Here is a 12,202-nt window from a genome sequence, read left to right on the forward strand (position 1 = left end):
CCGGCCGAGACTATTCTTAATGATTGTTTTGTTTACCTAGGCAGAATTTGTTTGGCATAAACTCTCTGCTGACAACATGGATCCAGATTTTGTGGAGAGGCGACGGATTGGTTTAGAAAACTTTCTCTTGAGGATTGCTTCACATCCCATCCTTTGTAGAGACAAAATCTTCTATCTGTTTTTAACACAGGTATTTTTCTTTTATTTAGTCTTAGTAAAATATTCATTTAATTTGGGTTTCTTAAAAAAAAATTGTAGAATACTTATTTTAAGGATCTTTTTGTTAATTTATATGCAATTTATTTTTTTGTTATGAATTTCCAATTAATGGATTATGTTATTCTTTTGGCTAACATTTTTCTATTTAAAGATACTGATGATGGTATTTTTGGTATCATTTAAATAATAGTAAAATTTGTCTTCAGTATTTTGAAGCTCAGATCTATAAAATCTTGGGTGCACCATTTGGTAATCTTTTAGAAGTTGGATTGAATTGTTTTGTTTTGTTTTGTTTTGAGATGGAGTCTCGCTGTGTCGCCCCGGCTGGAGTGCAGTGGCGCAAACTTGGCTCACTGCAAGCTCCGCCTCCCAGGTTCACGCCATTCTCCTGCCTCAGCCTCCGGAGTCGCTGGGACTACAGGCGCCCGCCACCTCGCCCGGCTACTTTTTTTGTATTTTTAGTAGAGACGGGGTTTCACCGTGTTAGCCAGGATGGTCTCAGTCTCCTGACCTCGTGATCCGCCCGTCTCAGCCTCCCTAAGTGCTGGGATTACAGGCTTGAGCCACCGCCCCCAGCCGGATTGAATGTTTAATTTTGAAGTGAAAAGAAATTTTTTTAAACCTCTCTCTCCAATCCCTGCTGAAGTAAGAACAGAATGATAGGAATTTAATTTATTTAATTTGGAATATTTGCTTTGCAGTAATGATTTCTAAAATTAACTTCAATTTTTAGGAAGGTAACTGGAAGGAGACTGTGAATGAAACTGGGTTTCAGCTGAAGGTAAGAATGTTTCTGTGAAATTTGCCATGTTCCTTTACAGTTCCCAGCATGGTGCCATGCACTAATTGTGAACTTGGTATTTACTGTGTAAACGAATGTTGGAAATCGTCTTTACAATAAGTGTCATTGGTAAGGTTTTCAAAGAGACACTACAGTTCACTTTCAATTTGTGTAATTTTAGTTACTAATGAGACTATAATGGGCAAATTTATTCTACAGGGAAAGAACATTGTGAAACAGTGATTTATTTTGTTTTTTTTTAGTTAGTGTTTGTAGTAATGAAGCAGTAATTTAAATACAAGTTGTAGATTTCCCCCAGTGTACTAGCATTATACCTTGCCTCTTTTTTTTTCTTCTGTCCTGTTTCCACTCATATCCCTGCCCCCGACAATTGCTCGCTCTATCAGATATGAAAGAGTCCAACCTTAGCAGTCTAAAAGATAAGCCCTTGGTCATGCTTCTTCTGTCTGTTGAGACATGGTGGCCAGTTTTAAATGGGGACAAAGGAGTCATTTTGAAATAGTTCTAAGTTAGTTTTATCTGTTAGTGGTACAGGATTATTTAGTTTTTGTAACAGCTTTTTAAATTTAGTCATTAGAATTAGTGTTTGGGAATGAGATGGTGATCTGAAAATCCAGGAGCATGGTGGTGGTGAGCTGGACACCCGAATTCTCTGCTGCTCTTTATTTCTTTCCTAAAATAAATACAACAAAGGTTATTACAAACTTTTAAAAGTTTTCATCTCTGGTGTAAACTGAATTGGTAAGTAGACTAACAGAATATAAATTGATATATAACATAATATAAATCGTTAAATGACTCACATGAAAATACAGTACCAAAAGTTTAATATAATATGTCTAGATAAGAAGAAAATTTTTTTACAAAAAATGTCCCATACAAAAAGTGTCCCATACAGTAACACTTCCCATGCATTGGCAGATAGGTATTTGAAATTTGGCACAAAACAAACTAGAAAGAGGAAATTTTTTTTCTGCAAAGAAAATATGATAAACCAGTTCTGTCATAAACTGATTCTAATTTATAAATATTTTGAGATTTTTATGATTTTGAGACAGAGTCTTGCTCTGTCACCCAGGCTGGAGTGCAGTGGTGTGATCATGGCTCACTGCATCCTTGAACTCCTGGACTCAAGCCATCTGCCTGCCTCAGCCTCCCAAGTAGCTGAGACTACAGGTGTGTGCCACCATACCTGGCTAATTTTAACTTTTTTCTTTGTAGAGATGAGGTCTCACTATGTTGCCTAGGCTAGTTTCGAACTCCTGAGCTCAATTGATTCTCTCACCTCAGCCTCCCAAAGTGCTAGTTTTACTGTGCCCAGCTATAAATATTTAGTTGACAGATGTACTGAAACAATTAGAATTTTCTTGGCTGTAATTCATCACTTAATAACACTCAGAGGGGATGGTAGAATTTTAGTTTAGGGTTGGATTTGAAATAACTTGGAAGTTAAAAAACTGATTTATGTTTAGATAGAGTTTTCTGAAAAATAGTTCAAGATATGTTAAAAGCTAACAAGGAAAAGATTAAAATACAATCATTTTAGTGAATTCTCTTTATATAACAAAAATTTTAAAAAGTCTAGTCATTAAGTCTTTACTGTAGTTAATAGTTACAAGTTTTTGTCCTTGAATCCAGTTTTTGGCCATAACTTTAGTGATTCTGAGAAAACTCTTGAGTTCCCCATCATTATAAAATTGCTATTTACCAAGTGCCTTGAATCTTATGTGTAGGTGCTACTTAAGTATTTAGATAGAATGTTTCATTGTGGGGGAGCCTTATGTATTGTACTTTTAAAAAGTATTTGAAAGGTAATATTACTATACAGAATTAATAATTCAAAACATCAGACTTCTAATGAAGTGAGCCAGAAACAAAATTGATGGAGAGAATTCAGAAACCCATGTGTCTCTCTGTATTCCTTATTTTGTTGTGAATGTATGTCTTGTTTTAAGTCCTTCCTTCCGTCTGGGAAATGGGACCTTTTTGCATAGCCTCATATACATGTGTAAATCATACAAATGTCCACAATCATATGTACGTAACATACATATGTATGTGTGTGTGTCTGTATGTGTATATATATAGAGAGAGAGAGAGAGATTGAGTGTGTCACATTCCACTTATCTGGAGGTCATATATTTGGCAGTTACAGCTAACCTGATCACAGTTGAAAGCTGGGATTTAAGCAAAACTGACATCTGAGATGTTCAAGGGGATGTAACATGGCTTCCTGCTATACTTTACTACTATACTTTGGTCTTCCCGGAGCAGACCCGTTAATTTTATTATAGGTATTCAGACAAACTTGGCTATTTTTTAGGTTACAACATATTTTAGCAGAAGATTAAAAAGTGAGTGAAGACAGGCACATTGTGACAATATGACAATTGACAGCTGAGCCTGATAGCAGAAAAGAGGTAGCAGTGGTGTGTGAGTCACACGTCACAGAATGGGTACATTTGGCATGAGGCAAAATCCCTACCCACCTGTAATCCCTAAGGATATCATAGATGGATTCAGTATTTGTTGTTTGTAATGGTTAACTGGAGGCCTCAAGAAACAGTAGAATTTTGCTTGTGTACTCTTAATTCAGTGTGTGGTCAGTGGACTGCATGTAACTCAATTGATGGGATTGTTTGTTCAAAATACTGAATTCATCCCAGACGTCCTTAATCCCGTTAGCCTAAAATTTGACAACTATTGCTATAAGGTGATGAAGAAAACTATTTTTAGGAAGATAATTTTAGAAAGATTTTCAAGAATGGTAAAAAAGAAGAAAACTTTTTTTAGAATCTAAAGCAGTTTCTTATCTAAGTATTACCATCATATATTCTTACTATTTGCTAGGCACTATGCTATAATTATACTATGTTTATTTTGCTGAATATTGCCTCAGTACCTTTGAGGTGAGTCAATATTCTCATTTTTTAGATGAGAAACTCTAGAACGTGACTTAGCCCAGGTCACATAATTATAAGTGATAGAGGCTGAATCCAAGTCTAGACTAACTCAAAGCCCTCCTTAATTACCATCCCATATTACCTCTCTTGCTTATTAATTATGTAATTAATATTTGCAGAGATTGTTGGTAAAGGAAGTGTTGAAAGCTTTATTTCTGTGAAAATGAGGTCATTCTGAATGAGACCAAGTATTCATATCTTATAAGAATATTTGTCCTTGGCTCTTGGATTGTTATCCTCAAATTGAAATGTTATCTTACTTTAATTTTCCTTTTCTCAGACTTATTTTATCTGTAGTTTTGGCCTACTAGATTAATATTTTCTTCAAATGTTTGAGAGTGATTATTACACCCAGCAAGATAATCTAAAATTGAGTTTCTTTTTTTTTTGAGATGGAGTTTCGCTCTCTCTCCCAGGCTGGAATGCAGTGGCGCGATCTCGGCTCACTGCAAGCTCCACCTCCCTGGTTCAAGCCATTCTTCTGCCTCAGCCTCCAGAGTAGCTGGGACTACAGGCACCCACCACCACGCCTGGCTAATTTTTTTGTATTTTTAGTAGAGACAGGGTTTCGTCGTGTTAGCCAGGATAATCTCAATCTCCTGACCTCATGATCTGCCTGCCTCGGCCTCCCAAAGTGCTGGGATTATAGGCGTGAGCCACCGCACCCGGCCAAAATTTAGTTTCTTTTTATCTGTGTTCTATTTATCGTAAGCAGGAGCAACCAATTTTTTCATCATTACTGGTTTTTGGCATTTCTTCTTTTTTGGGGGGTGGAATAGTTGTATAAATACTCAATCTGGGCTTGGTGGCATGTTCCTATAGTCCTAGCTACTTGAGAAACTGAGGCAGGAGAATCACTTGAGCCCAGGAGTTTGAAACCAGACTGGGCAACATAGTGAGACTCTGTTTCTATTTAAGAATAAATACCTACACAAAATATAAATACTCATTTTACTTAATTCAATGAAAGAAGAGCAAAGGGTTTATCCCTAGAGTAATGAACATATAAACTAGTTGATTTAATATAAAAGTAACATTTTAACTCAGTTAACATGAAAGTATTCTTCTAAATACCCAATCCTTAAATGAATTTAGGTTGATTCATAAGAACCCAGGACCCTGCCTCTTCCTTGGAGCAAGAACTACCAGAGCCAAGGTCTGGGCCCTTAGTTAGGATCTCTGTTAATCTCGTTATTGCACGGGAACTCTGAGAGATCCAATGTGGAGATTCCAAATGCTGGTCCCTACAGCGCGAGGTACTCTTCTAAGTGTTATGGATACAGTAGTGAATGAGCTGGAAATGTTCATAAACTCTGTGTTATTGTGGAGCTTATATTTTAGTCGTCAGAGACATTAAGTTAGCATTTAAATAAAAGATAAGATACTTTAAAATAGTGGTAAGTAGTATAAAGGAAATAAAGCATCATCCTTGTTGGGAAATATGACAGCAGGGATTATTTTTAAGGGTTACCCTAAGATGGGTGACCATAAAGTTTATTATCCAAGTGGGAACCCTTTGGAGAGGAAATGGGGACGTTTAAGATGAGGACAACACGTTGCACTCCAACCTGGGTGACAGAGCAAGATTCTGTCTCAAAAAAAAAAAAAAAAAAAAAAAGGCTAGGACGACATTCATAAATCAGGACTGTCCTGGGCAAACCAGGCCACATGGTCAGCCTCCTTTAAAAAGCTTACATTTGAGCTGAGACATTAGTGATGATAAGAAACCTGCAGTGGAGTCACCAGAGGCCAAGGAAGAGGTATGCTCCTTGAGAGGGAGGCCCAGGCAGGGTGTGCCTTACTAGGTAATGTGTTGGGGAAGATAAAGCAGGTAAAAGTGTTGCCACAGCAGCCTTTGTACAGTCCAGGGGCCACCTTCACACTGGGTCTTTTTATGGCTCTTTTATTCTTTTTTTTCTTTTTGAGATGAAGTCTTGCTCTGTCGCCCAGGCTGGAGTGCCATGGTGCGATCTCGGCTCACTGCAAACTCTGCCTCGAGGGTTCAAGGGATTCTCCTGCCTCAACCTCCTGAGTCGCTGGGATTACAGGCATGCGCCACCATGCCGGGCTAATTTTTTGTATTTTTAGTAGAGACAGGGTTTCGCCATATTGGCCACGCTGGTTTCAAACTCCTGACCTCGTGATCCGCCTGCCTCAGCCTCCCAAAGTGCTGGGATTACAGGCATGAGCCACTGCGCCTGGCCTATGGCTCTTATATTCTTAATGGACAGCCAAGAATCAAGTGAACAATATGATTTCAGATAATGCTGTTCTAGAGGGAGTAAAATAGGATCATAGGAAACAATAAGGAATTAAGGGGCATCTTTAGGTGTTGAATGGGGAATCTGATTAGGTGGGCGATAACCTATCAGATTTGGAACAGTCCGGGTAGTTTTTCAGAGATCCAGCTTTTGGGAGAAGTTTCTGGTTTGGTATTAGGCAAATACATTTTAGGCAGCTTTCCCCTTTTCGTGTAATCTTGTGAAATGAGCAGATTGAGTTGGATGTGGAGATGGACCTGATCTGACAAAACATTTGGTAATCAAAAGTTAGAATGGTGATCTTTTACATTTATAAATGGCTTTTAAATTGGTAAATTGGTGACTTTAAAAGTAAAAAATAAATTGCTGATGTTAAAAAGCAAGAGATTCAAGAAAAGATACAAATGAATATCTTTTTCCTTAGTGTTTTATGTAGTTTCATCTTCATTTAAAGAATCACATTTTGCATGTGATTGAAGTCATAAACACAAGATCCTTTGGTTTTTAGTTATTTTTAATATATGCCTTAAATTCATAGATGTTTTTATTTATAAGGACTTTGACATATATTAGCTCATTTTTCCTTGAGATGTAAGAAAGGTCCAGAATTTGTGAAATACTGATTTTAGAAATAGGAGAATTCCATAAGAGAATTCCCTAAAATCAAAATAAACTACTTTAGGTATTGTTTAGATAGCTCTTTAAATCTCTTTTGGTCTGAAGTTCTAGGAGACTGAACTTGTGAGTAGTGTATTTGTTATATTTGTTTTTATTTTCTTAACCAGGTAATTTGGGAAGCCTTAGTAATATTTTTGTTTTGTTTGTTTATTCATTAACAGTATTTGTAATTATGGGTTGGAAGTTGTAATAGTGTGAAAATTTCAAGGTGGGATTTTAAAAACCAGACCACATTTTGAAATTGATTCCTGATTGAGCTACCTTTTATGAACCCTAATAGTTCTTGTACCTTGGTTAGAAAAGTTGTTTGGTTGTCTTTTTTTTTTTTTTTTAATGAGAATTTAGGACAGGACAGGATTTGGATGTGTTAAGTAAACATTTTATGCAGTGAAATTATTATTTAGTATTTATCTCTCTGTTTCTTCTTTGAGAGTAATTATCTAGAAATAAGTGAATAAAATAGTTAAAAAGTTGTGTTGTCTGACAACATTTTCTGCTAGCTAGAAAGTAATAGCTGTCATCTAGCTCATTTTATTTAGTAGAGTGTTACTTAGTACATGTATTTCTTTTTTTTTTTTTTTTTTTTTTTTTTGAGACGGAGTCTCACGCTGTCGCCCAGGCTGGAGTGCAGTGGCGCGATCTCGGCTCACTGCAAGCTCCGCCTCCTGGGTTCCCGCCATTCTCCTGCCTCAGCCTCCTGAGTAGCTGGGACTACAGGCGCCCGCCACCGCGCCCGGCTAATTTTTTGTATTTTTAGTAGAGACGGGGTTTCACTGTGGTCTCGATCTCCTGACCTTGTGATCCGCCCGCCTCGGCCTCCCAAAGTGCTGGGATTACAGGCTTGAGCCACCGCGCCCGGCAGTACATGTATTTCTATATTCTTTCTTCTAAAATATAGATTGTGAAAATGAGAAAAACCAATGTACATTTGCTTTGGATTCCATCTGAGAACTACCCTCAGTAGATGCAGACTCTAAAGCAGTAGTTTCTGTTTTGAAATGGAGTCTCTCTGTCGCCCAGGCTGGAGTGCAGTGGCATGGTCTCAGCTCACTGCAACCTCTGCCTCCCAGGTTGAAGTGACTCTCCTGCCTCAGCCTCCCAAGTAGCTGGGATTACAGGCACGTGCCACCACACCCAGCTAATTTTTTTGTATTTTTAGTAGAGTCGAGGTTTATCCTTATTGGCCAGGCTGGTCTCAACCTCCTAACCTCAAGTGATCCTCCTGTCTCGGCCTCCCAAAGTGCTGGGATTACAGGCATGAGTCACTGTGCCCGGCCATTAAAGCAGTAGTTTCATTTAGTTTATATATACAGATCATTGCTTTTCTTGGCTTAGAGAAAAACTACTGTTTTCACATGACCTCTTCCGAATTCTAATAATGCATTGCTATATGCCTGTTCGTGTATTGGTTGGTGTGTACAGTTGTTTTACTTTGGTACCATTGAATGCCTTGTATTCAGTCTATTTTATAGTATGTTTTTGTAGTGTTTTCAAAAATAATTACTAAGCTTTTTTTTAGGCATGTTTAATGTGTTTACAACAATTGATATGAAGAAAACTGTACTTGAGCATCTTAATTCTAAAGGGAAAGTAAAATTGTTTGAATTTTATACCCTGAAATGTAATTGTATTAAGTGAACAAATTATTTTTTCCAGGCAGACTCCAGGTTAAAAGCGCTTAATGCAACATTCAGAGTGAAAAACCCAGACAAGTAAGGTTTTGTTTTAATAACAGTTACAATGTTGTTTTGAATGGTGCCTATCAGTCTATTTAATTTTTCATTTCTGAATGTATGCACTTTATTTGCTAAATATTTTACATATTCACATTTAGTGAAATCCTTTTCAAGTTTAAAACTGAATTTGAAATTTGATAACTTGATTGGGGGTATGATTGTGACTGAAGTTTTATAAAATTAAACCATTGCTTTTTTCTAGAAGGGTTTATTAAGTGTTGTTGCAGATATCAGAAAAATGAGAAAAGTAATTTTAATTTTATAGTTTTCCTTATATGATTTTGCTTGTTGAATATGCATGGCTCAAGATAAGAAAATTATATACTTTTTACATATACTTAATAATGAACCATCTAGTTTGTATACCAAGAAAATTTCACAAAGGTGTATGACAAATACTTGATTTTATTAATATCAGCTAGTGTTTGTGAGAGCATTCCCATATTAAAAGAAACCAGTGTATTCAGAAATTACTTAACATGGGGTGAGACCTATGTATTTAAGATTTTGGTTTTGCTTAATCTTTAAATGTGGTGGATAATTCAAACTCTATGGACCTTTACTTGGCAATTTGGTTCAGTTAGAGTTTTTTAGCTGGATATGTGCTTAGGCAGATGAGGCTTTTTTGTTTTGCAGGACCAAATTTATGAAGTCTGTTAGAATTTCTCTAGGGAATCCTTCCGCACTAATTTCTACATTGTGTAAATTCTTACCAGACAAAGGCGAGGTCTGCATGTTTTGATGACCTATTATGCCTGACTTTATAAACCATAACATATTAACAAAATGCCGCTGATTTTTCATATAAATTTTTAATATAAAATCTAAATGAATATTTTTAAATTTTGGTAATTAGGAGGTTGTGATGGTAACTTGATTTTTTAAATTTTAGTTTTAATTTTTTTTATTTTTTGAGACAGAGTCTTGCTCTGTCGCCCAGGCTGGAGTGTAGTGGTGTGATCCCTGCTCACTGCAACCTCGGCCTCCCAGGTTCAAACAATTATCCTGCCTCAGCCTCCCGAGTGGCTAGGATTATAGGCACCCCCCACAACGCTCAGCTAATATTTGTATTTTAGTAGAGATGGAGTTTTGCCATGTGTTAGGCAGGCTGGTCTCAAACTCCTGACCTCAGGCGATCCACCCACCTTGGCCTTCCAAAGTTCTGGGATTACAGGTGTGAGCTACCATGCCTGGCCTTTTTCTTTCTTTTTTTTTTTTTTAATAGACTATTTTTTAGAGCAGTTATAGGTTTAGTAGAGTTAGCAACATTGAGCAGAGTATACAGAGAATTCCCATATACCTTCTCTTCCACACCCCTCCCCACTGACCTGTCAGAGCCTCCCTAACTATCAGCATCCCACACCAGAGAGCTGTGTTTGTTGCGGTTGGTGAACCTACATTGAAACAGCGTTATCAGCAAAGACCATCATTTACGTCAGGGTTCACGCTTGGTGTCGGGCAGTTTTTGAGTTTGGACAAATGGGTAATAACATGTACCCACCATTATCATTTTATACAGAATACTATTACTGTCCTAAAAATCCTCTCTGCTGCACCTGTTCATCTCCTTCCTCAACTCCTGGCAACCACTGATCTTTTTATTATCGCCATAGTTTTCTTTTTTTTTTTTTTAGAATGTCACATCATATACAGTATGTAAACATTGAGATTGGCTTCTTTCACTTAATTTGCATCTATGGTTCCATTGAGGTTTTTAATAAGTATTATACTAACATGCATGGTATATAAGAGATGTTCTCTAGATTAAGAACTAAAATTATAAGTCACTCTGAAAAAAAGCTCTGGAAAACTTAGTAAGCTAAATGTATGACTTTGGTGGCTGTACATCCATTAGAGAATCATTTTTGATTGATATTTTGATAATATTTTTGATTAATACTAATATTTTGTCAATTAGTATTTTTTGGTTGAATGGAAAATATTCTGTCAATTGAATGTTTTTCCTCCCTTTTCTGACCCAGCCAGGTTTTCTGAACTGCTGAATTTTATTTACGATCCATATTGTGTGCATAATTTTAAGTTTAATATGACCAATAATGTCACCAAGGCAGTTCTTTTGCCCTTATGTTCTTGTTAAAGTGTATAATTGCTGTATAATTAGTAATAAGATTTGTTTGTCTTAAATTCTGGATAACTGTGTATATTGGTCATTGTTATATCAGATTCTTAATATGTAGAATCTCTTTTATAGATCTAGCTGTTCCAATAGATTATTTTTATATTCTTATTAAAATATATTACTAAAATAGTTTTGTTATTTCCTAAAATTCAGAAAACCAGAAAGATTGTTTTAGAGGGATTACCAAAATGATTCTTCTAGTACTTGCTTCATTCATGTTTATCTTTCCCCAAACTAGACTGTTAAGAGCAGTGAGTGGGAGGGCCTGGAGTCTTCTGCTTTTATGTGGCCTTAGGTACCCTGTAAATGCTTTCTTTTGCATATTGGATTGTGTGTGTGTACATAGATATGTACACACACATGTATATACATATATATACACACACATATATGTATTTTTTGTTTGTTTGTTTGTTTGTTTTTTGAGACAGAGTCTCGCTCTGTCCCCAGGCTGGAGTGCAGTGGCGCGATCTTAGCTCACTACAAGCTCTGCCTCCCAGGTTCACACCATTCTCCTGCCTCAGCCTCCCGAGGAGCTGGGATTACAGGCGCCTGCCACCATGCCCGGCTAATTTTTTGTATTTTTAGTAGAGACAGGGTTTCACTGTGTTAGACAGGATGGTCTCGGTCTCCTGACCTCATGATCCACCTGCCTTGGCCTCCCAAAATGACATGTATATATTTTTTTTGAGATGCGGTCTCACTATGTTGTTCAGGCCGGTCTGGAATTGCTGGGCTCAGCAATGCCCCCCGCCTCAGCCTCTCGAATAGCTGAAACTACAGGTGGATGCCACTGTGCCCAGCTTGTATATGTTTCTTAAAAGAGGTGTGCCCAAGGTCTGTCTCCATTTATTGAGCATCTTATATTGTTGCAAATAAACTAAACCTGCTAAGTCAAAATCTAGGTGGTAAACTGACCAGATTATATAAGTAACATATTTTTTTTTTTTTGGAGACGGAGTCTCGCTCTCTTGCCAAGGCTGGAGTGCAGTGGCGCAGTCTTGGCTCACTGCAAGCTCTGACCCCCAGGTTCACACCATTCTCCTGCCTCAGCCTCCTGAGTAGCTGGGACTACAGGCACCCACCACCATGCCTGGCAATCTACTGTCTGTTGTAGAAATAAGCAACACTAACCACTCATGTACTGTGCTACACTGCATAGTAGAAGTTTCATCTAATGTGGCCAGTTTTTCTTGGTTGGAAAAAATCTATGTGACTTTAGTTAACTCATATATAAAGTGATAGTTTTTTCTTTTAAAAGAAAACTAGTTAGATAATTGAGGCTATGATTTGTTCAGGTTATTCCTCGAGCTTCCAAATATCAGGTTATATCATTTTCTTATGCTGAGTTTGGGGCAGGAAGTATGGATAGAGAGAAATCTATATAGTGAGTTTTCTTCAAG

The 12,202-nt window shown here is 37.2% G+C and overlaps 1 protein-coding gene across 6 annotated transcripts in view; it reads left to right on the forward strand.

Annotated features, from left to right (window-relative positions):
* Positions 1-12,202, forward strand: part of SNX4 (sorting nexin 4) — a 79,669-nt gene that overhangs the window by 23,533 nt on the left and 43,934 nt on the right. For 3 of the 6 annotated variants that reach the window (XM_065539115.2, XM_005547921.5, XM_015446323.4), the window contains 3 exons: positions 41-190; positions 953-1,000; positions 8,580-8,635. In XM_065539115.2, coding sequence (XP_065395187.1) covers positions 41-190; positions 953-1,000; positions 8,580-8,635 — 254 coding nt within the window. The remainder of the gene's footprint in view (positions 1-40; positions 191-952; positions 1,001-8,579; positions 8,636-12,202) is intronic. The other 3 variants (XM_074033257.1, XM_074033256.1, XM_074033258.1) reach the window with 1 other exon arrangement.

Source organism: Macaca fascicularis, chromosome 2 (assembly GCF_037993035.2).
Source record: "Macaca fascicularis isolate 582-1 chromosome 2, T2T-MFA8v1.1".
In the NCBI taxonomy this organism is placed as follows: Eukaryota; Metazoa; Chordata; class Mammalia; order Primates; family Cercopithecidae; genus Macaca; species Macaca fascicularis.